Source organism: Carica papaya, chromosome 5 (assembly GCF_054855325.1).
Source record: "Carica papaya isolate Zhongbai chromosome 5, ASM5485532v1, whole genome shotgun sequence".
NCBI classification, from domain to species: Eukaryota; Viridiplantae; Streptophyta; class Magnoliopsida; order Brassicales; family Caricaceae; genus Carica; species Carica papaya.
In genome coordinates this window covers 44,489,946-44,516,814 of record NC_142313.1, presented here as the reverse complement: position 1 = coordinate 44,516,814, position 26,869 = coordinate 44,489,946, and the positions used below count along the sequence as shown (strand labels likewise).

General features: G+C 34.1%; 2 protein-coding genes across 3 annotated transcripts; both read right to left on the bottom strand.

The window, feature by feature from the left end:
• Nucleotides 1–278: 278 nt before the first annotated feature.
• Nucleotides 279–12,502, bottom strand: LOC110810644 (abscisic-aldehyde oxidase-like). Of its 2 annotated transcripts, XM_022036867.2 has the most exons (10): nucleotides 12,100–12,496; nucleotides 9,403–11,091; nucleotides 8,793–9,052; nucleotides 8,254–8,463; nucleotides 6,199–6,417; nucleotides 4,050–5,015; nucleotides 2,175–2,270; nucleotides 1,902–2,000; nucleotides 1,611–1,800; nucleotides 279–996 (listed from the first exon to the last, which is right to left on the bottom strand). In XM_022036867.2, exons 1-10 carry the CDS (start codon nucleotides 12,239–12,241, stop codon nucleotides 773–775), a joined length of 4,095 nt encoding a protein of 1,364 aa, XP_021892559.2. In that variant the 5' UTR covers nucleotides 12,242–12,496; the 3' UTR covers nucleotides 279–772. The 2 variants fall into 2 exon arrangements, with proteins under 2 accessions (XP_021892559.2, XP_088075341.1); XM_088219215.1 differs by lacking the exons at nucleotides 279–996; nucleotides 1,611–1,800 and having other exon boundaries at nucleotides 1,926–2,065; nucleotides 12,100–12,502.
• An 886-nt stretch (nucleotides 12,503–13,388) lies between these two features.
• LOC110810729 (indole-3-acetaldehyde oxidase) lies at nucleotides 13,389–25,625 on the bottom strand. The gene is made up of 11 exons (XM_022036991.2): nucleotides 25,312–25,625; nucleotides 19,788–21,479; nucleotides 19,137–19,396; nucleotides 18,811–19,020; nucleotides 18,458–18,676; nucleotides 16,913–17,878; nucleotides 15,420–15,515; nucleotides 15,228–15,326; nucleotides 14,946–15,135; nucleotides 13,898–14,141; nucleotides 13,389–13,791 (listed from the first exon to the last, which is right to left on the bottom strand). Exons 1-10 carry the CDS (start codon nucleotides 25,472–25,474, stop codon nucleotides 13,915–13,917), a joined length of 4,122 nt encoding a protein of 1,373 aa, XP_021892683.2. The 5' UTR covers nucleotides 25,475–25,625; the 3' UTR covers nucleotides 13,389–13,791; nucleotides 13,898–13,914.
• Between the last annotated feature and the right edge of the window lie 1,244 nt (nucleotides 25,626–26,869).

Here is a 26,869-nt window from a genome sequence, read left to right as displayed (position 1 = left end):
GTGAATATATTGGAATGAATATATATGTCGGCAAAAATCTCTTTTATCATATATCACTACTCCGTGTTAATTTCACCATTTATACTGTTCTACATGGAAGACAGATATCACAATATTCAATGTCTATGATTGATTTGATTTATATGCTGAGTGTTGTCTCCAAGTATCTTCACTAATTTCATATAAAGATTTATATCAATATATATATATTACCAGTATTACCCAAAAAGCTCCAAATCATGATAATAATATCAACGATTATGATAGTGGGAACTAAATTCCAAAAGCAAAAGAAAGAAACAATATAACATTATTCACCGTTATACACAATACATCAGTTCAAACCAAAACAGCTATTCAAAATGTATATCTTCGTGGTTTACGAGTAAATCTCCTTCAATTTTATTTCACTCGTTAAGTTTATAGGGGTGGACACCTATAAACAAGCTGTGTTCCCAAGACTCTATTGCGCTTATTATAATAAGCTACGGGTTTAAAGAAGCACTATTTGAACATTATTTTATAGTCTATACCAATATATGGATGCCGCTACTGGCAGTTTAATCTAACTTGGGTTCGAAGAGATGACCAACTCTTTAAGCAAAAAGTGGTAGAGGTTCATAGAGGCATACCATTGAAAAGAAAAAACTTACTTGACCGGTTGGGTGAGGGTGAGTCAAGAAGACAGCAATAGCAGTTGCAGCAGCAGCTAAAACAGCAATTCTCAGATGCATGAACATTGAAGATTTTACCTACAATCAAGTCAGATACATTAAGTTCCACCTTGAGCCAATTTCCACCGTAAATACCTCTGCACGTTGTCAAGCCCACACAGCTCCTTAACAACAGGCATGGTTGCAGGCACCTCCAACTGGATCACAGAATCAAACCCGTCCTTCCCACTCCAAGAATTCAGCTGTTTTCTGGCTTCTTTAATAGCTGCTCTTGTAGCACAGTGGACAGAAACTGCTAGAAGCAAAGGTGGCTCACCAGATGCTGCGTTGAGAGACGTACTATTTAATCAATTCAAGAAAGGAACATATGCGCGTATGCAAAATATCATAGCAATAAAGACAAGAGGAAAAAAGTGATGCATTGCTAGAGAAACATTCAATTTCATATCTAGTATGTTGAGCAAGGACTACTCATGAAGCAAGTCTTTCAACCTAATAGCATGCATGAACATGGTGAGTAAGCAAGCAAGTAGTGGATTCAATTCTTAGTCATGGTTTGTTAAGGTTAAATCAATATGGACCTGGGAAAGATGGAAGCAATCCGAACCATGGCTATCAATTTTTTTAAAAACTCTGTTACAATAAAAATAGCGAAGGGAGAAAAGCCCAGAAATTTTTTTTTTTTCTTTTTCTTCCTACTGCTATAATGCTTAATCCAAATTTCATAGCGAACCAAATTAATATGGTTCCATTCTCCAAATTCTACGCAAATGTACAAAGTTTCTCATCAATCAAATTAGGAAAGTGTTGACGTGTATAGCTATGCATAGGACAGAGAAATTTCAATTAAATTCTATTCTAGAATCAACAAATATAGGTATAACATTAACACCCAAAGATATTGCAAGCCTTTATGACTACTTTAAAGCAATATACCTTTTGAGGAGAGTACACGCTTTTTATGATGTCCACTGTTCAGTATTTCAACATTGAAGTGCCTGGGTATCGTGTCCACTGTAGGGATCTTGTAAGTCCACGTGCTATCAGCAACCACCATTCCATCTGAATCTACTGGGTATTCTTCAAGCATAAAAAACCCAATTCCTTGAACAAATGCTCCTTCTATCTGGGAAACAGAAATTTAAATTCAAATAATTTAGGACTACTTAGATATCTTTGGTCCACATCTACCTTCAACCAAAGAATGAAAAGAGTTCTTTGGCCAACCTGTCCTAGATCTACAGCTGGGTTGAGGCTTTTTCCACAGTCATAAATAATATCTGTCCGCAAAATTGTGGTTTCTCCTGTCAGAAGATTTATCTCCACCTATGGTGCCATAGCTCCATAATTAGCGTATAGACAAAGACTCTTATATGGAACAATTATTAGCCCTGAAATTGGTAGTCTATCATCTTCAACAGAGCAGCAAGAGGAGAAAAAAGACAGTTTCACTTTCAAAACAGAAGAGAAGAGTAAGAATGATATCATAAAAGAACTTGCCTCACTCACTGCAGCACCATAATTTAGATATTTCATCGAAGCAAATTCTGGCACATAGAGGGAATTTGCAGATAAGTTCACACTCTGAAAATATGCCTGCACGTTAAACATGTTAAGAGATTAAATCAAAGCCATCACTTGGACTTAATGAAGAATACACAAAAAGAATACGCACGTTGATAAATAAGAAGGGAAAAAAATGCTCACTTATATGCAGCAACCAGCACATGGAAATTTGAAACACAAATTTAAAATGGAGAAAATGTCAACTGTTACCGTAAGCTCTACCACAATTTAACCTGAATGAAGCTACAGTTCGTGACATTAGGAAAAGCAACAATGCCATTTATAAAGATGTACATTACAAATATTGAATTATTCACACAGATTGTCCATCTTATTGAAAAATTATTAAGCAAAAGATGAAAACTCCACCCTTTTGTCTAGACCACTTAAGGGACAAGTGTCTTGTGCTGGTATTCTATCATTTAACATAGTCTAACAGGAGGAAGAAGAAGAATTTAGGGGCCAGGCTGCGACAGCTACATGTTTAATTTGTTATGTTTATTTTATTATACCATATAAGACTCTATTTTATTATATCATATCATATCATGTCTATGTATTATCTAACTGCCACTTAGGGACTGTGTTGTGGTCCCAGACTTCAGATATGGTCTTGGAATGAGAACTAGGGATTGGGGCTCGTTAGAGAGAATCCACCGATTTCTGGAGTTAAAAGACTCTAAACCTTTTCTTAAAGATTATCATCTTAGGGAAGAATGAGCAGGTTTTTCCTGAAACCTATGGTAACATCTTATCCTAAAATTTAGGTACAAATAAATAGAAAGGAGTGGACTGATTTCTTCATACTATCTAGGATATAATCACCACGATTTTATGTTGAATAAAGTGAGTGCTACTTGTGAATCGAAAAACCATTATCAAGGCACCCCATTATCCCCTCCCTCCCATTTCTCTGCAAACAAATATCAAGGCAGTAATAGCAGCTTTGAGCTAATTAAGCTAAAATCTGATTGGATTTCCTTTATGATTTCACCATCAACCTATTTACTCATTATAAAGTTTATGATTAACCTGATGAAGATATTTTTCTTTTTTTTTCCCTATGAAAGATGGTTTCTCCACCTCTTAGTCAATCATTACAACCTCATTCTTCTTCCACATCCTCGGCTATTATTGATAAATTGAATGGTTGAAATCTCAAGATAAATTTTTACAAAAACAAATACACGAACAGAAGGATGTTAAAAACACTTGCACATAAAAAGTACATATCAACCATACACCTATGAAAATAGGCTGCTAGTTAATGTTATGGAGGACATTCTCGTCTTTCATTTCGTTATTTCTGGAGGAATGGACAAGCAAAGAAGAAGGTCGGTCTGTGATGAACGAATAGGTAAGTCCATGCTGCTAGTGTTAATCTAGTGACAATGCATAAGTAGGCCAGTTATCCTTTGTTATAACAACATGCCTCTGGAGGTTTCCTGTTTCTCGTGTACATGCACACATGACATTATGTATCGTCAGGTATTCACAGTCAGTATTGTATCTTGTTCATGTTGTGAAAATGTTTTAAATAACTAAACTTGCACCTCTGTTGAGTGAGTAGCATATAAGGATAACCTAAATAAACCAGACTTGCAACAGTTCTACAGTATCAACATAGTAAAGACTGCAGTTAAAAATTAAAGACAGAACTAAGGACTTCAATCGTAGCTGCTAAATAGTAGATAGAATATCATTTATCATGCCACCATATATAAATAGTTGCTTCCTTTAAATCCATTACTCGTTGATGCAGAAAATAAATGGAGTTGGCTAGAAGAACTAAAAATATAGATGACTAACCTGAAGAATCAGCATTTCCCAATTTATGGAACCCTTTTCTTCCATCAACCTCTCCTTAAGAGGCATCAGTCTCTCAACCAAGATACTGCAGCAAAGTCTCACAGCCTCACAGCTTGCTTCAGATGTTGTGCTCCCAGAAGTAAAACCACCTTGGATTAAGCTTAATGTATCTGACTGTACAATACGTATTTTCTCCAGAAGATTATCCGTTCCATCACACTGGATCAAACTTAGGGCATATGCAGCCATCTGTTTTACCTTTGTCCACAGGCCCTGGCCAAGTTCAATGCCACCAACCTCAACAACAACAGACCCATCCCTCAGAATACTCACTTTTCCTGGTGTACTCCTCAGTATGACTTCATGCACAACGGGCACTTGAGAAATGCCCCTTTTGCGCCATCTATTACACCTATTAAAAGCATTTACCAAATCAGTCCTCTGGTTGAAGGTTGAACTTCTTGCCAACTTATCCCATATCGACGGTAAAGTATACTCCTGAGCTTCATCAGCACTACCTGCATAGAATAGGTCCAGGCTGTTATATGTGTGAAGGTTAATGCTTCTAACTGAATCCACCTCCATGGAAAGGGTAGATGCTACATGTTCAATAACAGCTTCAGCAATGAATGATCCCTGCACCTCTCCAGGGGCCCGCATAGCTGATCTACTTGGAAGGTTTGTCTTGCACACTTTTACATCAAAAGATAAAGCACCCCAGTCATACTTCTTTAGCGCACCTATGATATTGTGAGGCATTGCCGGACTTATGTCAGCGGACATCCCAGCATTAACTAATATATCAAGTTGTAAAGCTGTAATCTTTCCATTTGATTTGAATCCAACACTGTAAGTTACTTTCATTGGATGCCTTCCTCCAGCCATTATCATATCAACCTTGCGGTTGAGATATATCCTAACTGGACGTCGTAATCTGTGTGCAGCAAGCGCACATGCTGTAGAAACCTAAGAATATCACATGGGGTGCACTAAGGAGATTAAAACTAAACAAGAGAGAGAGAGAGAGAGAGAGAGAGAGAGAGAGGAATTTACTCTATAAATATATACACACACACACACAAAAAGGTAATCTGATGATGTTACATAGTTGGCACAATGCCAAAGATCTTGCATTCATACAAAAAGGTTCTTAGTCGGTTCTTTTTTTCTTTTCAAGAGTAGCATTGCTGGTCCAGAAATCATAAAGAATCCAGACAACCTGCTGGTGGGACATTGATGCAAGAATTTCAGGTGCAAACAAGTTAAATCAAGAAACCTACTCGTATATTGGCTAAAAACCCTTCAGCACTTTGTTTCCTTGTTTGCAACCAAACCAAAAAAAATTTAAGCATCCATTTCATATTTCTTTTAATGATCAAGATAGCGAGTGTCCGTACAGCACTCCATTTTCCCTGCTGCAACCCCCCAAAAGAAAATCACCTCTGAGAACACAGAATTTAAACATCCATTTTATGTGATGTTCTTTTAATGGTCAAGGCAGTATGTAAGACCTGATAATTACACAAACAATTTAACACGAAGAAAAGAAATGTCAGGGAGCTACATAGTTTTTAAGAGCAGCATACCATATTAGTGTCGACTTATTTAATTAGATCAATGTCTTTGGCAATACAGACTGTGCGGGCTGCAGTTATGAAATATTTACTAATTCCTTTCATTGTGCTAGGGGTTATAGCAACAGTTATTTCATCTGCAAGTATCGATATGGATTCTATGTGCTCTTTTCTGGAGCTTGTTAAAAGACCACTTGACCCCTCAAATTAGGAACATTTTTATTTTTCCAAAAAATGAATCAACTTAAAACGATAGGATTTTTGAATGGTCATCCTCACTTTGTTTGTGTGGCTAGACTTTATTGTATGTACAGTGGGCTGTATATGCTTTCATGCAGCCATACATAGAATTAATAACAATAATCCTAATGATGGGATTTTATAGCAAGGCACAGATTTCTATTGCAACTACTGAACTTGGTTTTTTAGCTTAAAAAGTAAGCAGCATAACTAGTTTATTAGTATGTTCTTAGTCTTGAAGCAAACTTATATTAAAAAAAAGAAGTCTTGAAGCAAACTTCAGTTACTTAGTAAAATGGAGAAAGTGATTTCTTCAAAATCGGAATGATACTCACAGGCATAGCTTTTACGGCTTTTCCCCCAAAGCCACCTCCTACCCTTCTTGTAATCACACGGACATTATGTTCAGGAACCCCAAGACATCTAGCAATTGTCGAATGTACATACTCGGGACACTGAGTTGAACTATAAACCACCATGCAGTTGTCTTCATCTGGTATAGCAAGGGCAGTTTGTGTCTCCATGTAGAAATAGTATTGGGACCCGATTCTGATCTGGACATCACAATTCATCACAATTCATCACAATTTTGATAGTAAGCTTGCATGATGGGACTCTATAAATGATGGGAGAAAGACCTGTACCTCTTACACAGTTAGCATCAGATAAAGAACGCAAAAGCAAGCAATAAATAATGTGTGAAAAATCAAAGTGGATAAGCTAAAATTCCCACATCTTGGTGACTTCTTATCCCTTTCCTCTAGAGGAACTATAAGGTTGCAAGGATGATCTGATTCGGATCTTTGAAGATTTATATTATTTTAAAAGATATCAAGGCAATGCCACACAAATACATTCACAAGAGGTCAAATGTGAAAAGATCAATCGGAGTTCCCAGGTCCTCATCATAAAGGATACTTTTGTCTTGCGCAACTAACCTTAATTGGGATTTACAACAGTTTGATATAAAAAATGCATTCCTCCATGAAAACTTAGAGGAAGAGGTGTACATGTAAATTCTACATAGATTTAAAGATGAGAGAATGCAAGGAAAAGTTTGTCAACCAAAAAATGCGTTATATGGATTGAAGCAGTCTCCAAGAGTATGATTTGAACGGTTTAAAACAGTTATGATCTCTTTTGGATATCAACAAAACAATGTGAATTATATCTTGTTTATCAAACATTGTGAAGGTAATGTCACTCTTCTTATTATTTATGTGGATGATATTATAGTGACTGGAGATGATACAAAGGAGATGACTCGGTTGAAAGAATTTCATACTCAAGAGTTTGAAATAAAATATTTGAAAAATTACAATACTTTTTAGGGATTGAAGTTGTCAAACCCAATAAAAAGATCTTCATTTCTCAAAAAAAGTATATCCTAAACTTACTAGAAGAGACTGATATAATGGGCTGCAAACCGGGAGAATCACCTATTGAGAGCAACCACAAATTGCAAGCAAGTAGTAGTACATCAGTTGATTTGGGAAGATACCAAAGACTAGTTGGAAGACTCATTTATTTCCCATATATCAGACCTGATATAGCATATGCAGTTAGTTTTGTGAGCTACTACATGCATGATTTTCGTGAGACTCATTTACATGTTGTCTTCCGCATATTACGATACCTGAAGTCTGTACTAGAAAAATGTTTGTTCTTTTTTAAGCATAATCACCTTAAAATATAAACATTTACAGATGCTGATTGAGTTAGGTCCCTAAATGATAGAAAATCAATTATAGGTTATTTCACGTTTGTAGGAGGCAACTTAATCACATGAAAAAGTAAGAAACAAAGTGTGGTTACTCACTCAAGTGCTGAGGTAGAATATAGAGCAATGATCCAAGAAGTATGTGAAATACTATGCTTGTAAAAACTAATAAGAGAGTTAAAACTGCTTAAAGATGAGACGCTATCCTTATTTTGTGATAATAAAACAACAATTAACTTTACTCATAATCTAGTTCAACATGACAGTACAAAACACATTGAAATTAAAAAACACTTCATAAAAGAAAAGGTGATTGGTGGCTCTCTATGCTTATATCATGTATCTTCTGGCGACCAAGTGGCTGACATTTTTACTAAAGAATTATGTAACAAATCTCTTCAGAACCTGATTTGCAAGTTGGGCATGTATGATATCTTTGTGCCAACTTGAGGGAAAGTGTTGATAAAGATTCTATACTAAGTAGAATACTATATTATTTAGAGTTATAATAGTATAATTATATCGTATAATTAAAGTTCAAATAAAATAAAAATAACAAATCTATAGATATCTTCTAAATGTAAACAAAACATAAATAATAAAAATTAGAAGTTTATTTTTTCTAAAAACTTCACATACTCTTTCCCAAAAAGAAAAGTACGGAAAGTACCTCAGAAGAGAGAATTTTGTACTCAGCTTCAGCCATTCCTCTTGATAAATCACCAACCTGGCTTGGGTAAAAGAAAGCAGGAACTTCAAAAAAGCTGGATTTTTCAACAGCTTTCTCCACTGATAATATTGGAGGTTCAAGATTCTCAGTATCATAATCAATGATAACAAGGTTTGCTGCGATGTCTGCATGTTTCTGTGAGTCCGCAACCTAAAAAGTTTGTTCACGATCAAATTAGTAAAATCATCATCTTATTAATTATAACACTTTCAGCCTATCATCCAAAATTATCAGCCATTCATGTCATTGAGGTTACCGAAACACAAATACATATTATCATTTCTCCCAAACTACTACCAACGTGAGATGTGGTGTTATATTAGTTGATCGAAAAAGCCACGATAAAGAAAATGTTCTATTGATGCGTGACCATAATTGTTTCAGAGGATTTTTGTTGCATAAACATTTTAGTAGCAGTTCCATTTGACAAAAGAAGGCCCAGATATTGCTAGACAAGTATGATAGAACCATGGAAATACCACAAGAGCAACTCTCTGACCAGCACAATGAGTAAGTTCATCCGCAAATAAAGGTTCAGTGCCAAATATGGTTGTAGAACCAATATTCCTCCCACCTTCTGGAATGTCTTTGAATGAAATAAGTGCAGAAACTCCAGCAGGATACAATTTTGTTCTGAATCGTATTCCCTTCACCTGTGCAAAAGGCTTTGTGCTGTAAATGAATGCTCCATGTAGGCAGTTTGTGGGCGATGGAATGTCATCCACGAAAACAGCCTCACCTGCATAGTTGTCTAGATAAGCAAGATATGCAGTTTGATAGTCGAAAGTCTGTAAAATGGTAGAAAAGATAATTAATATAAGGTTTGATCATAAACTGAAGGAGACAAAAATATTTGAACTCACGCCAATATATGGAACTTCAACTTCTATGTAACTAAAATAAACCACCGGCTATTCATATTATCATAACACAGCAGAAAGATGCTAAAAAAAACATCAAAATGTTAATGTTCAAGAAATTATGTTTGAGATGTTTCCTTCTTTCCTTTTTTCTTTTATTCTCTTAAATGGTCTTTTTCATGCCATACCTTGTCTTAGATGCAATACACTATCAAGCTGATAAACTTACCGGATGCTTGAAGGGAAGCTCCAGATTTAATAATAGGTCCACCAACTGGATGATATTCTTTGTTCAATTCGAAAACCTGCTTTGAAGATGAAAGCAATGTTGGCGGATTCACTCCATCAAGCTGTTTATAACTCTCTTTTACTTTTGAATCTTCAAATAGCAGATAACTTTGGTATCCATCTAACCAACCACTGGAAATTTCAACATTAGTTTCAATAAATGGACTAAAGAACTCGAAGAAAAAACCAACAGCGATGCTGGACCTATATGCACGAGTTGAGGCACCATGTCCTGGTACAACAGTGACTTCAAGTAATTCAATAGCTTCATATAGAACACCAACACTTAGTAACTTCCCAGCTAAAAATTCCTCAACCTTTCTTGCTCTAATTGCATGTTTAGTCCCGTAAGCACCAAAAGCCAATTGACAGTTATTTACTATAATTCCATTGGATGTGTTGCTCATAGACACCTCAGTCAAGAAAGCAGCATTTAAATAAGGTAATGCATTTCCAAGGGGACGTGAAGCAGCTCGATATGTTTCAAAGAGCAACAAACTGTTGTTTCCATAAATCAAGTGCCAGAAAGGGATTTTAACACTTAAAAGAACACTGTTAGAATCCATAGGATTCATTTTAAGAAACTCCTCCAATGTAAGTTTTTCACGCAACTGTTTTTTCATTAACTCCACTGTTGCACCCACCGCAAGAAGTATTGTGGCAATATCAGATGGAAACTCTTTTGTCTGCGCCATCACTATATTGCCCCCTATACTAGCGGAGTTTCTTACGGATCCTGACGCAATCTTTTCCATATGCTTAGCAAGTTTTTTGAATACCATTGCACCTTGAGGGGAATACCGTACATTATCCTCTTCCTCCAAAGCCTCGATAACTTTAGTTATTGTCACGGCTGCTCCAATTTCAATTCCAGTCTGATCTATCCTGATCATTGATAGCTCAGGAACATATCGTATATCAATGTATCTGTTGTAGTTGCCTAGTTCCTTAAAATATCCCATACCCGTATTACCTACAACTAATTTCGTCATGATGCCACTGTCGCTCTCATTGGATTCCAATAATTCCTGGAGATCCTTGACACTAACAGGACTGTACCAACAAAAGTTTCTGGGGTCTAGAATCATATTGGACCTGATATCTTTCTTCAAAAACTCAGGAAATGTGCAAATCTCATAATTACATTTATGCAGGGATAATTTACACATCTTTGCTTCCGTACTTTCTCCTTTTCTCCAAAAAGAGTTGAACCCCAAATCTTCCATGTCGACATCAGCAGCAAAACTTTTACAGACATCAATAATGGATCGGTAACCTGTACAACGGCAAAGGTTTCCAACAATAGCCTTTTCAGCTTCAGAAACTCTCAGCTTGGAAAATCCTTGACAAGGTTTTGGCCGGTTGGTCTTATCAGCATTCACAATAGCTGAAAAGATTGATATACACATCCCAGGAGTGCAAAACCCACATTGAGAAGCATGAAAACCAGCAAACCTTTGATGAATTGTGTGAAACCCATCTTTGCTATTTCCTAGTCCCTCAGATGTTGTTACTGAAGATCCATTAACACTACAAAGTAGAGTGAGACATGAGCTAACTGTAAAATCCTCAACTTGGTCCAGCACAGGATCATATTTGGAAAGAAGGACCATACAAGCACCACAACCACCTGCAGTCATAAAGCAGAGATGTTTTTATTTTTACTACTTATTTTTTGAAGTAGAGAAATTTTTTTGTATTTCAACAGTTTCAACTATCAAAATTTATATCTAGTTAATTGACTAACTAAAGCCAACATGCTTATTATGGAATAATCAGCGAGCCAAAAGAGGATTCTACATCCTCTACTTGGTCACCAAAACAAATCATCATAAGATACAAAATTTATCTTAAATTACTTATACCACTCGTTTTTCTACTGTAAAAGAAAGAAAGAAGTCTATACTCTCCTTTAGGGTGCCAAATCGTGGAACTGATTAAATTTTAGTATATCTTCCCCTTCTTCTTTAGAGAATTTATATATATATATATATATATTAAATGATTAGGATAAGAAAGAAGAAGAAGATGAACAAAGTACAGAATCAACTTCCAGAGGACAGTTCTAATAAACATGAAGTAAACCACACAATTAGAATTTCAAAAAACAGACATTAAAGCTTCGGATTCTCATATATAAAAATTTATTATATATAAAAAAAAAAACTGATATTCTCTGTCAAAAACTCCCAATGGAATTAAAACACACTACGAATAATCAAAGGTAATAATCTGGATATGAAAAAAGCATGGCATAATCCTCTCCCCTGTTAATACAAATTTATCTCCAGAAACAAAGTAACTCGTAGATGGAGTCTTTAACAGCATAATCCATTACTAACTTAAGCACACGCTCACACACTTGAAGCACCATAATTCAACACTAACAGGAAGAAACAGCTGAGAGATAGAAAGAGAGAGAGAGAGCAAAAGAACTACTCAGATTAAAACAAATTTTCTGACAAACTTTTCATCTACGTAAACCTACACGAGTATTTAGATCACGGAACTGCACGAGTACATACCAAACATAGGAAGATGGAGAAACCGAGAGCTGAAATGATTAACAGTCTTTATTTAAAAAAAAAAAGAAATTATTAACAGTCGAAAGTACCGATAGATAGATAAACAGAGATACCTTCGCCACAGCCGAGCTTCGGACTCTTGAACCGAGTCTTGGAACGCAAGAAGTCAAGCAAGGTAGTGGACGGATCAACGGTGGAGAGCTCAAACCTCTCGCCATTAACCGCAAATACGAGATTGTTTTGATTCGTTTCCATTTTCTTCTGTAGTCATAGAAACGGTAGTAGTAGTAGTCGTCGTCAATATGAAACTCGGTTGATAACAATGCTTGGAGCAGAGGACGGCAATGGCGGACTCTGACAAAGTCTTCAGTTACGATGTGACGAGTGGTTTGTTGCGTTGATTGCAGGCAGAGAAAGCGAGGAGACTAGAAAAGAAAGCGGCAAGAGTGGTGTTACTGACACGCTACGACATTCTTTAAGTGGCCATGTGCTTCTTTCTCTCTCTCTCTCTCTCTCTCCATTTAAATTTTATAACACTAATATCTTTTGTCATACCTGCTCCTATTTTGTATTAAAAAAATAAATTATTTATCACCTAAACATTCTTTTAAATATTGAAAATTTGAATTAATTAATAAAGAATTTTCTATTTTTTAATATTAAAGTTTTGTGGAATATTTTGAGTATTATTTTTAGGAGACTAAAAAAAATAAGAAATTAATTATTTAATCTGAGAAAAAATAATTAGTAGTTATAATTTATTAAATTGATAATTTTAAGCAAAGAACAAAAATTGAAAGATACATATAATTATAGTTTTATCTGTTATAAAAAAATTATTTTACCACGAACAATAATAGATAATAAAAATAATTACTAGAATTTTATATGGTAAAATTTTGTTTTATGAAAATCAATCATTTAAAAATATAATGATTAGAACTAGACTATACATGTAAATATATAATTAAAAAAGACAAAATTTATTATATTTATATTATTGATATTTTTTACTTATAGAAATGTAGAATAATATGGTTTTAGATATTTAAATTTTATGATTATAAACTGAATAAAAATATTTTTAAAGAGTTAAAACAATTAAAGTGGTTAATTTTAATTGGTTTTAAACTGGGTTTTACGTTTATTTATTAAAAATTAAATGAGTTAAATGTATAATTTACAGTCACATTGATTGGTCAGAGACCATTAAACGATAAATGAAGAAGAAACACCATTTGCACCACAAAATTATACAGAAGCAGAGTCCTCATGCAAACCATTGGGAGAAGGAAAAGGAGTTGTTGTTGTGAAAAGATTATATGCTTGAGGAAACATCTATTGTAAAGAGGTAGTAAACCCAGATAAAGTAAATGCAAAAGCATCAAACTCTTGGAAGCAATTTGCAGTGGTTAACTTTTGACATTCATTTTGTTTGCAAGTTCAGTTTCTTGCTTTCTTTTATTTCATGAAATGTTGTATACAAAATATACAAAACACAGTTGGCTACAGATAAAAAAATGGATATAATTACAGCACTTTTCTCTTCTATTTATGGCGTTGACGTATAAATAATAAATTGTACTATTTTCTTTCGGTTTAAGCTTTTTAATTATTTGTTACAATCAATTGTTTAACATGGTATCAAAACTAGAAATCTAGTGTTGAGAAGTCATTTTTAATTAGCTTAAAACTTTTGAAACAATCGACAAAAATTTTATTTACCGGGTAGAAGTAAACCGAACTTTGGCTGCTAGGAGTTGAACCCTTTTGTGAAGGGGTTGGGAAATAACCACGAAGACAAGCTGCGAAGTCCGAGATTTAGTAACTGGTTACTATAAAACTTTTATCTCTGATTCAAAGAGATGGTCACCTCTTAGAAGATGATTTGTGCGAGAATATATTTCTTACCCATTATCAAGTCCGGTTCATGAAGCTTCATTTTGAGCTAATCTCCACTGTAAGTACCTCTCAACATTGTCCAGTCCACAAAGCTCCTTAACAACAGGCATTGCTGCAGGGACCTGCAACTGGAACGTTGAATCGAGCTCGTCTTGCATGCTCCAACATTGCAGCTGCTTTCTGGCTTCTTTAATGGCTGCTCTTGTGGCACAATGAACAGAAACTGCTAGAAGCAAAGGTGGCTCACCAGATGCTGCATTGAACCCCCATACACATTGATCAGTTCCATGTCCTTAAAATATTTATGGCCTCCATGTTGCCGGATAACGTGGATGCATATATGTAGTAAACCTATCCTATATTCCAATTATTCACTAACAATAATTTGAATATAATCTTTAACGTTCTAGTTACGTTGATGAATTACAATAAGAACACACGTCAAGCATTATCCTGAACATCTAACTAACAGCAAAGCACGCATTTTAGACAAATGAGACAAAATAAGCTATATTAAACTGTACTATATGATTGCAATACTAATAACAAATCACTTATCAACCACATTTATTCCCTCAACTTTCAGCTTGTTGCCTTTCTCAATGTTACCATCACAAGTAGTCATCTTTGCAATAGGTGTTGCTAGAATTTATCAATTACCAGCTGCAAATAGAATGATTAAGTCAACCTAGCTGGAGGGTATCTAACATTTCCTCATACCGTACTCTTGCATCTGGTTTTCATTTTAGCTCAAATTGCAAAAGGTAGAAATGGGTCAAAACGGTTGGAGAGGTGTCAGCTGGTATAACATTACACTTAACATGGTTAAAAGATTTATGGAAAAAATTGAAGCAGTTGAAAATTTTGAGGAAATGATGTGAATATCAGGCTAACTACAGAAATAGCAGATTAGCCAAATACTGATGTAAGGAAATATGCCTAGGACTCCCAAGTTTTAACTATATGCAATTTGTGTCAATAAATATTAATAAACGCATACAACCAACAGAAAAAATGAGAACAGGTTTGTATGAATAGTTTTATTAGGCATATATACCTTTAGATGAGAGTACACGTTTCTTGTGCTGTCCGCTATTCAGAATTTCAACATTGAACTGCTTCGGAATGGTGTCCACTGTAGGGATCTTGTAAGTCCATGTGCTATCTGCAAGCACCATTCCCTCAGAATTTGATGTGTATTCTTCAAGCATAAAGAACCCGATTCCTTGAACGAATGCTCCTTCAATCTGGGGAAAGGGAAATGTTAATTCACAGATTTTAGGACAATGCAGACTTTGTTGACCTATATCTTTGAATACAAAGGATTTATCAGGCTAACCTGTCCTAGATCAACAGCTGGATTGAGGCTTTGTCCGCAGTCATAAACAATATCTGTCCTCAAAATGGTGGTTGATCCTGTCAGAAGATTTATCTCCACCTATGGTGCCATAATTCCATAATTAGTATATCAATAAAGACTCAATTGGGAGAAAATTTTAGTTTGAAAAGAAGCATGCCGTAAACAACTTGCCTCGCTGACTGCAGCACCATAGTTAAGGTATCTCATGGAAGCAAAGTCTGGCACATATAAGGAACTTGCAGATAAATTCACGCTTTCCATATATGCCTGCATGTTGACATTCAAGAAAAAATCACAAACATCACCTGCCTTGATCAAGAAATATACAATGAGAATATTCGGGAAGGTCAGACTTGAAATTGATTCTTTCCCTACGTTGAAAGATGCACCTACCCACTAAGTTAAGCATAAAGATACTGAAGAATAGTATTTTTATACATAAAGCGAAGTATTTTGTTTTCCTTCCTTAGTCATGGAATACAACCTTATTTTCCCAATAGATTTTGTTCCTGAATTATCACAAAGCATAGACAAGACTTACAAGGAGACACCTATGCACACACACATACATGAAACATAACTTGATACAAGTAGGTGTTTGCAAAGTGTAGGAGAAGTGAGGTGTATGAAAGTTCTACATGTTCACGGCCACTTTCTTTCATTCAATGACATCATCCCACCTTGACCTATAAGAAGGAAAGTTCTACTTCATAATCCTTTCTATCCGCACATTTCTGTCTTATTCTTGTTCTTGTTCTTACATAATTTTTCTGTTAAGGAAATAATCTCAATCACGCACACAATCACACAAAATAAAGAATACAAAAAAAAAAAATACAATATTTAGGTAGGTCGGCAAAGATGCCTACATCCACGGATAAGATAGAAGAAGTTTTTCCACTGCAATAATAAGAAAAGAGTACAATAATCAATTAAATTGTAAACCTTAATATACCCAAAATATTAGGATTTTTCCAAACCAAACCAAACTGGTTTAATATGACCTAGACCAAGTCAAACTAGTCAAATCAAAATTCAAGCCACATCAACATTTTCTCTCTTGGCTGTTCTGGAATTTTCTCCAAAGAATTTTATCTTGTCAAACAAGAAATGTAGTGTTGTGGAGCTCTTATTTTGTTAATTTGTACAAACTAGTACAGTGTAAATAGCTAGGCTAATTGTATCCTGGGACGGCATGCTAAGAATTTTTTTTTGCACCAACTGCAATCACCGAGACCACACTTACTGTCTTAAAAGAGCAATTTAATTAGTGTCTCAATCCTTGTCACCTCTTTTTCTAAAACTTTAATTCTTGTCTGTGTTTCCTTTTTGACAATTCTCAAACACGCACGTGAGGGTTGTGTTAGACTATAATAATAGATTCAATTTTTTTCCTGTGTACTAACGAGATAATTGGTCAAAATCAGTTATCTCACATTTTATCCAAGATAGATAGATTTCAAATAACTAAAATTTCATAGTCGACAATATGTTCAAACACTTTGCTTAAGATAAACGCAGATAAGGACTTGAAAATTAGTTACTGAGCAAGAGAAAAGCAATGCATCATGCCACCATACAGCTAAAAATGAGTTGCTTGTTCAACTCCTCTAGTTATTGGGATGGAAAAGAGGATGAAGGTAGCTAGAAGAACCAACGATTACCTGACGAATCAGCATTTCCCATTTTACAGAACCCATTTTTTGCTGCAGTCTTTGCTTAAGAGATGTAAGCCTCTCAACCAAGACACTGCAACAAAGTTGGACTGCTTGACAGCATGATTCAGATGTTGTGCTTCCAGCAGTGAGACCTCCTTGGATTAAGCTCAATGTGTCAGACTGTATAACACGTACTTTGTCCAAGAGATTGACCATTCCTTCACACTGGATCAAACTAAGGGCATATGCAGCCATCTGTTTGACTTTTGTCCAGAGCCCCTGACCAAGCTCAATGCCACCAACCTCAACCACAATAGACCCATCACTCAAAATGCTTACTTTCCCTGGTGCTCTAATCACTGAGACTTCATGCACTATAGGCACTCGAGAAATGCCCCTTTTGTGCCATTTGTTACGCCTATTAAAGTCTTTCACAATTTCAATCCTTTGACTATAGCTTGAAGACATGGCTAATTTATCCCATAATGATGGTAAAGTATACTCCTCAGTTTCACCAGCACTATGGTGGTAAAATAGGTCAAGGCTGTTGGGTGTGTGGAGATTGATGTGTCTAACAGTATCCACCTCCATGGAAAGGATAGATGCTACGTTTTCAATAACAGCTTCAGCAATGAATGATCCTTGTACATCCCCAGGCGCTCGCATTGCTGATTTACTTGGAAGGTTCGTTTTGCACAGCTTTATATCAAAAGATAAAGCACCCCAGTCATACTTCTTAAGTGCACCTACGATACCCATTGGCATTATTGAACTTACATCAGGAGACATCCCTGCATCAATTAATATAACAAGCTGTAAAGCTGTAATCTTCCCATCTGATTTGAATCCCACACTATAAGTTATTTTCATGGGATGCCTTCCTCCTGCCATCATCATATCAGTTTTTCGATTAAGATATATCCTCACTGGACGCCGTAATCTGTCTGCAGCAAGTGCACATGCTGTAGCAACCTACAAACATCACATTATGGAGCTCTTTGTTTCCATTATAAGCAGATTAAAATAAAGTGAGAGAATCAATATCCCATTAGAGACAGAGAAATAGCATAAATCCTTCAAAAAAGAAAAGAATCACTCTTGCAGATATTATGACAGTAGAGCCAGTGAATTTAATACCAAGGAAAACAGTTATGGGTTAACTATATATTTTTTTTCTTTTAAACAATTCCGGGAGTCCTTACCTAATGTTTAGCTACCACAAGAAGAAAAAAATAAGGAGAAAAGAAAAGTAAGAGTAGCATTGCTGGCTCAGAATATCTTAAATAATCTATAAAGCTTCAACAGAGATACTGATGCCAAGAATTTGATGGCGACAAAATTATAGTAAAGCAGCCTTCTCATATAATGCCTAAATAGCCTTCAAAGACTTAATTTCCCTTGTTTATTTTTTAGTAGCACCTCCAACACAGACTCATTCAAGAATCTATTTGTCTATACATATGATATTTGCTCACTGATCGATTTCACAGGTAGATCACCTCTAATGACAAAGAAGTGTGATTAAAATAGATTATTAAGTATGACACTCACCGGCATAGATTTTATGGCTTTTCCACCAAATCCACCACCAACTCGTCTTGTAACCACACGAATATTATGCTCAGGAACCCCAAGACACTGGGCAACTGTAGTATGTACATACTCAGGGCACTGAGATGAGCTATAAACTACCATGCAATTGTCTTCATCTGGTACAGCAAGAGCAGTTTGTGTCTCCATATAGAAATAGTACTGTGACCCAAGTCTGATCTGAACATCACAGTTTGGCACAACTTTGATTGTCAGTTTGCAGTGTGACACAAAAAAGCCAGTGCATCTATGACAGTCAGGATGTTACCAATAATATGAAATAGACAGTAAGCAATCTATGAGAAAAAAAAAACCTCAGAATTGATAATTTTTTGCTCAGCCTCTGCCATTCCTCTTGATATATCGCCGACCTGTCCAGGGTTTAAGAAAGGAGGAACCTCAAAAAAGCTAGATTTTTCAACAGCATCCTCAACTGTTAATATTGGAGGTTCCAGATTTTCAGTATCATAATCAATTACTGCAAGGTTTGCTGCCATGTCTGCATGTTTCGGTGTATCTGCAACCTAAAAAGTCAATTCATAATCAATTATTAAAACAAAAATTTTAATTAATCAATTTAAAAAAGCCCCAATAAGGAATGCAGTATTGCAACATAAGGATAATAGAAACACGGAAATACCACAAGCGCAACCCTCTGGCCAACACACTGAATAAGTTCATCTGCAAATAAAGGTTCAGTACCCAATCCAGTCACAGAACCTATATTCTTCCCACCTTCTGGAATGTCTTTGAACGAAATAAGTGCAGAAACTCCATCAGGTACCAACTCTGTTCTGAACCTTATTCCCTTTACCTGTGCCAAAGGCTTTGTGCTGTAAATGAATGCTCCATATAGGCAGTTTGTTGGAGAGGGAATGTCATCCACATAAACAGCCTCACCTGAATAATTAATATATAAGCAATTCAATTTTTTAGTATAAAGGGAAAACATAAAATGGTAAAATATTATACTAATGTACTAAATAAGGTTCGAAATCTCCAACAATAAACTTCGATTCATTTTTTCAAAAGCTTGATTGGAAATAACTCATTTGATTATTTATAGGTTCCCCAATTCTTTTACCTGTAAATCCACTAGGATGCAAGCATGAATCACGCACAGGTCTATCTTACCTTAATTGAAATTTATCTAAGAGAATAATCAGCGCTCAAACTTAAACTTCTAATCTTGATGCTATGCTAAATAACAGAGTTGAACCTAGTTTCCAACCGATAGAAAATGATTCAATTATTATTTGTATATTGGACATTATCAAGTAAGATAACACACCAGATGCTTGGAGTGAAGCTCCAGATTTCACAATCGGTCTACCAACTGGATGATATTCTTTGCTTGCTTCCAACACCAACTGTGAAGATGACAGCAGGGTTGGAGGTTTCACATCACCACCATGTTCATAACTTTGTTTTATTTTTGAATCCTCAAATGGCAAACAATTTTCATACGAATTCCACAAACCATTGGAACTCTCAGCTGTCCTGGTTTCAAGAAAGGGGCTAAAGAACTCAAAAAGAAAACCAACAGCAAGGCTTGATCTATAAGCTGGACTTGAGGTACCTTCCGCTGGCACAACAGTGACTTTAAGTAATTTAATAGCTTCTAATAGAAGAGTTATGCATAAGTTTTTCCCAGTTAAAAATTCCTCAACCTTCCTTGCCCTGATTCCATGTTTTGTCCCATAAGCACCAAAAGCCAATTGACAATTAGTTATGATATTTCCCTTAGATTCTTTGCTAGCAGATATCTCAGCAAAGAAAGCAGCATTTAAGTAAGACAATGCATTTCCAAGGGGACGTGGTGCTGCTCGATAGGTTTCAAAGAGTAACAGGTTGTTTCTGGAGGAAATACTTCTAATTGAATGCCATAATGGGATTTTAACACTCAAAAGTACACTGTGAGAATCCGTAGGAGGTCTTTCCAGAAACTCCTCCAATGTAAGCTTTTCAGGCCTCTGGCAATTCACTATATTTACAGTAGCACCCACTGCAAGAAGTATAGTAGCAACATCAGATGGGAAATGTTTTCTCTGGGCCATCACTAAATTTCCTCCTATGCTGGCTGAATTCCTTATGAATCCTGATGCAATCTTTTCCATATGGTCAGCGAGTTTCTTGAACACCATCGCACCTTTGGTAGAATATGCTACATTGTTTTCTTCCTTCAAAGCGTCAATAACTTTAGCTATTGACACGGCTGCTCCAATTTCAATCCCTTCTTCATCTCTCCTAACCACTGATAGCTCAGGAATATATCTAATATCTATGTATCTGTCGTAGCCTCCTAGCTCCTTGTAATATCCCGTACCTGTATTACCAACAACCAATTTAACTGAGATCCCATTAGAAGATTCTAGCAACCTCTGGAGCTCCTCAATACTAACAGGATTATACCAACAAAATTTTCTGGGGTCTAGAACCATGGTAGACATAATCTCTTTCTTCAGAAACTCAGGAAAGGTAGGAATCTGATCACTGCATTTATGCAGAGGTAATCTACTTATCTTCACTTCCTTGCTCTCTCCTTTTCTCCAAAAGGAGTTGAATCCCAAATCTTCCATATCAACATCAGCAGCAAAACTTTTGCAGCCATCAATAATGGGTCGATAACCAGTGCAACGACAAAGGTTTCCAAGAATAGATTTTTCAGCTTCAGAAACTGTTAGCTTTGAAAATCCTTGACAAGGTTCCGGCCGGTTGGTCTTATCAGCATTCACAAGAGCTGAAAATAGTGAAACACACATTCCAGGAGTGCAATACCCACATTGAGAAGCATGAAATCCGGCAAACCTTTGATGAACTGGGTGAAACCCGTCTTTGCTATTTCCAATTCCCTCTGTTGTTGTTATTGAACATCCATTTATACTGCATAGAAGTGTGAGACATGAACTAACAGTGAAGTCCTCAACTTGGTCCAGCACATGGTCATATTTGGACAGAAGGACCACACAAGCACCACAACCACCTGTAACCATAGAGAAGAGGACATGTTTCATCTTCTTTTTTCTTGAGAAGAAAAATGTAATTCAATAAATAGTGCAGCTTTATATCCAAACATGGGGTAATAAAACTAGAAGTCTCCCCCAACGGAAACTTGTCCTGGACCAGAATCTCTAGTTTGTGCAACTAAAGAGTGGACTAAGACATTAACTGTGCGCCTTACGTTATAGCATCATGACTCTTTTCAACAGTCCAAGAAATCCATATCTAGTGAGTTGATTAAAACTAAAATAGTCAGATGTTATAGAATCATCAGCAAGGTTATGGCAGTCATATAAGCCCTACAAGTCAACTCACATGGAATGCGATGAAGACCTTAATCTAATAGTTTTACTCAAAAAAATTTGTAATAAATATTATTCATTGATTTAATGTTTAAAAGAAATCTTTTTATACCATAAATAAGCTTTTTACTTATTATTTATAAATTCATCACCAGGTAATATATTCCATTGCTTTCAAAATAATAATAATAATAATAATAAAGTACCATGGCAAGTAGAATTTTTAAGCTTAGTTCTTGACTTAAACTCGTGCAAGCAGAATTTTTAAGTTTAGCTCGTAACTCAAACCTAAAGAAGGTGTCCAAAAAGGGAAAAAAATTTAAAGTCAAATATAAATTGAGGCAAGTGAAAAAATGAAGAAATAAATAATAAAAGGGAAATAAAATTACAAAAATTTGAAAACAGAACTTTTAATTTTATATCATCTCAAATGATTGATTGAACCAACTATATTAAAAATTTAAGTTGATAGAATAAGATAACAATCTATTTTTCATATATTAATATTTTAGATGATACATAAATATAATTCAAGAATGAATAAATATTAATAAAGAGAAACATCGTTGATCTGGATAGATTGCTAAACACTAAGCTAATTCTTTGAAACAAAAGGCAACATATATTGTCAACTTGACTTTTATACGATAGTATTAATAGCATAGGCAATTTATCTTGTCAACTTGACTTTTATACAATAGCATGGCATGCCCATAGGTGCTTATGACATTTGTCACCTAGGTGACATAAATTTGTCAAAGTAAGTTATCTAAAGATGATTTATCAAACTCATTTAATTTTAAATCACATAGAACTTATAAATTAAAATAACTGGAGTCATTTTTTATTAACTTAGACCTTTTCAAGTAATTGGCTACTGTACGCTACTAGAAATATATCAAACTATGTGCTAATGGAAGAAATATAATTGACTGTTCTAATGCAGGAAATATACAACGGTTTTTCTTTTGGCTGCCCTTAACAAACTTCTACAGTTCTAGTACTACTAAATTTTGGTCTTACAATTTGGTAAAAATTCTAGAAATATAGAATTTATTAGTAAATAATTATTATATATTCTATTAAAATTTTATATAGTGTATAATTTATTATTCTTCGTAAAAATTAGATTAAGTGGATTTTTTATTGATTAAAATTTATTATATTGTTTAAAAATAAATGAAATACATTGAAAATATATTTAAATTGATCTCAAAATTAAAAAGAAATAATGTCATATAGAAATTAACTTAAACCAAATTAGCATAATTATATTTTTGTTGTACTAAAGAATTTGCTGGACACACTCGAGTGTAGCCAGTCCAATATGTGGGTTAAGCTCAACGTGAATCATATCACATTATATTATTATGAATTGTTTTGAGTATTATATGTCTTTTTAACTTTAAGATTAATTTAAATATATATTTAATATATTTTATTGTTTCAAACAGTATAAAAAAATTTTAATCAATAAAAAATTCATTCCACCAAATATTTATATATAATAGTAAATTTATGTAATACGACAAATTCCACTACAAATATACTATGATTATCTGTTCATAATTTATATGAGTATAAAATATTTTATTACATTATATATGACTTTTAAAAAATTAAAGAAAGGCATGTAACTAGCTGCACATGGTCCACCTACATGTTAGGCATGGAGCAGTACCATATGCAGCTACCCCTCAATTCGTACAATGGAGCAATAGCCAATATTAAAGTTAAAACTCTATTTTAAACATAAAATCTGTTTCAGATATATATATATATATATATTTACATAAATTATATAAGAACATATTGATTTTTAAAAATCAAATATTCTTAATATTTAACAATTTTAATTTTTTTAATTAAATTAATTTTAATTTATTAAAATACTAAATATTAATATTTGCTAATTTAATTTTTAAATAAAAATAAAATAATATTTTAATATCAATACAACATATTTTATGCTATAAAATATATTTTTAATAAAAAATTAATAATTCAACTGTACTTATTTATTAAAAAAATAAGTAATTATGATAATTTTTTATTATTTTAATATTTATAATTATTTCTATTAAACATAATAATTTTTAATTGCCAATATTCTCTACAATTAATTTTACAATACAAAACACAGTTAAAGATACTAGTAAAAGTAATTTTACCGAAAAACTATGTCATTAGCAGCTTTATAACTCCCATATCAATCAGATCATCCTGTTCCTCTCTGTGATAGTGCTATCTAAATAAGAATATCTTTAAAATAAAAAAACCCTCCGGAAAATCACAGAAAGAAATTTCGGTTTCAACTAAAATTCTATATATAGATTATATATACATATATATAGAATATCTTGCAGACAGAGAAACAGAGACAGCAGCCAAGTGATTACAGAAGAAGAACATAAGCAGGTGAAATTCTGATATCCTATCTCATATAATATATGCAAATCGAAATCTTTGTAGATGGAGAAACATAGAGGAAGTGATTTAACAAAAGTGAGAATACGAGCATCTGGAGAAAATCTTGTCTCCGTAGCTTAGAGAAAATTTAAACCAGAGAATCTCAGAAAACACTTCTAACTCTACTGAAATGCTCACACAGAAAGTACACATCGAATTCTGTATATATCGAGAAACAGAGAAACGAAGTGACTAACAGAGTGAGAATATGAACACCTGGAGAGACTCCTCCCTGTAGCTTATAGCAAACTAAAGAAAAAAAATCTGAAAAAACAATTTCAAGTTCTACTGAACTTCTAATTTCTTACACACACAACATATCTGGATTTTGTATAGATCGAGAAACAGAGAATCGAAGTGATTAACAGAGTGATAAAACGAACATCTGGAGAAATCTCTATAGCATATGCCGTTTTGAAGAAGAAAATGTCAGAAAACAATTTCAAACGCTTCTGTTATTTTTAAATACGCAATATACAATGGATTCAGAAACAGAAAACCGACGTGATCAACAGAGTGACCAAATGAACGACCTGGAGAGAATCTACCTCCCCATAGCTTATAACAAACTAAAGGAAAAATTCTGAAGGAACAATTTCGAATTCTACCGAAATTCTAATTTCTTACACACACCATATATTAGGTTCAGTATAGATCGAGAAACGGAGAATCGAAGTGATTAACAGAGTGAGAAAATGAAAATCTGGAGAAATCTCCATAGCTTATAGCAATTTAAAGAAGAAAAAGTCAAAAAACAATTTCAAACTCTACTGAAATTCTTACACACACAACATATACGGGATTCAGAAACAGAGAAGCAAAGTGATTAATAGAGTGAGAAAATAAACATCTGGAGAAATCTTCAGAGCTTATAGCGATTTAGAAAAGAAAGTCAAAAAACCAATTTCAAACTCTACTGAAATTCTAACACACACACACAACATATCGGATTCATAGACAGAGAAACAAAGCGATTAACAGAGCGAGAATATGAACACCTTGAGAAAAAAAATAGATGGAGACAGAGAGAGCGAAACACAATACCTTCGCCACAGCCGAGCTTGGTGCCCTTAAAGCGAGTGCGCGAACGCAGGAACTCGAGCAAAGTTGTGGAAGGATCAACACTGGAGAGCTCAAACCTCTCACCATTAATGGAAAACAAGAGATTGTTATCTTTGCCGGTTGCCGCTTCAGATTCGCTTCCCATTTTTTTTGTGCGTCGGGAATTGAATCCAGAATGTGCTGGTATTTTTCCAGTAAAAAGCAGAGCTGATAAATGGTGAATATTGCCAGCGTCAACGTACGTGACGACGAATCCTGTCCGCTCTCGTTGATTGGATCAAATGGAAAATTGAAGTAGTTTTTATAGAGCGAGGGGAATCACTAGAGTTACTGTCTGTCTGTCACCGGCACAAGTTTGTCTTCTTCCATCTGGAATCTAACAGGTAAGAATCGAATAGGACTAAGAACAGAATAAGAGAAGGATTCTTTTTAGTGTAGAAAACATCCAAATTGATGAAATTATTATTATTTTTTAAAAAAAATATTATTTCAATTAAAAAATTAAAACGCTTACTAAATATAATATCCCGAATCCCAATAACGAAGCACAAACGCACTCATATCACTTTCCAATTAATAAGACCCGTAATTCATACATACGCGTAACTTAAAAATTTAATACAAAATAAAACCATCTCTTGCGATATGAACTCTAATATCGGTGGATACAGACGTTTGCACAATATTTTCGTTATTTAAATTATAAGTTGTTACACTAAAAATTAACAGAAATTATGTTTTTTTTAATTCATTCTAGTTCGATTTAATTATTAAATCAAAATAAACTAAATTTTTAATCGAGTCTAAATTGAAAAATAAATATTATTAATTACGTGTTTGGTAATGTATAATTAAGAGAATAAATTATTAGATAATTTATTTTTATTTATTTATAAGTATCCTAAATTATGATTTGTAAGTAAATTATTCAACTGTTTATTTATAAATAAGTTATTTAATTATTTACTCTTAACTAAAATGGAATGAATTTACAAAAATAAAATAAAATAAAGTTGTGTGATTTACTATTAAAACCATCTTCATATATTTATATTGTTTCTTGGGTGAATTTTTTTGTAGTATCTCTGAATTATTAAAAAAAATAAAAAAAAAAAGAAATTAAAGAATTTTCACTGAAATTTGGGAAGATAATTTGTTCCATTATTTTTTTTTCTCTCGATTTTCTAAATTCTTTTTTTTTAAATGAATTTTTAATATATTTTTTTAAAAAAATACCGATTATATTTAAAAATAATTTTAATCACCCGATTATATATATTTTATGTGTACATTTTCTCTACTCATTATTTTGAAAAAGGAGCACCTTATATTCTTGAATCGATAGCTATTTTTTTGACTAATTTAGTCTTTTCTATCTCTCGGGACCAATAAGAATAGTATATGAATATTTATTTATTATCTATCGATTACGCCTTTCAGTTTGATTTTGGACCCTAATTCATCTTCTGTTGATGAATATATAAAAAATCCTTGGATTTTTGGGGGCATTGGATTCTCATCAATATTTGCGTTATTCAAG

What these genes read in the sequence shown, in the direction of transcription:
- LOC110810644 (XM_022036867.2), bottom strand. Translation starts at nt 12,241, where the DNA reads ATGGAAACGAATCAAAACAATCTCGTATTTGCGGTTAATGGCGAGAGG. An exon ending in AAGCCGTAAAAGCTATGCCT is followed by an intron (nt 5,016 to 6,198) that starts GTGAGTATCATT and finishes TGATATTCTTAG; the next exon opens with GTTTCTACAGCATGTGCGCT. An exon ending in ATGGTGCTGCAGTGAGTGAG is followed by an intron (nt 2,001 to 2,174) that starts GCAAGTTCTTTT and finishes ATGGCACCATAG; the next exon opens with GTGGAGATAAATCTTCTGAC.
- LOC110810729 (XM_022036991.2), bottom strand. Translation starts at nt 25,474, where the DNA reads ATGGGAAGCGAATCTGAAGCGGCAACCGGCAAAGATAACAATCTCTTG. An exon ending in GCCAGAGGGTTGCGCTTGTG is followed by an intron (nt 19,021 to 19,136) that starts GTATTTCCGTGT and finishes TTGACTTTTTAG; the next exon opens with GTTGCAGATACACCGAAACA. An exon ending in AAGCCATAAAATCTATGCCG is followed by an intron (nt 17,879 to 18,457) that starts GTGAGTGTCATA and finishes TGATGTTTGTAG; the next exon opens with GTTGCTACAGCATGTGCACT.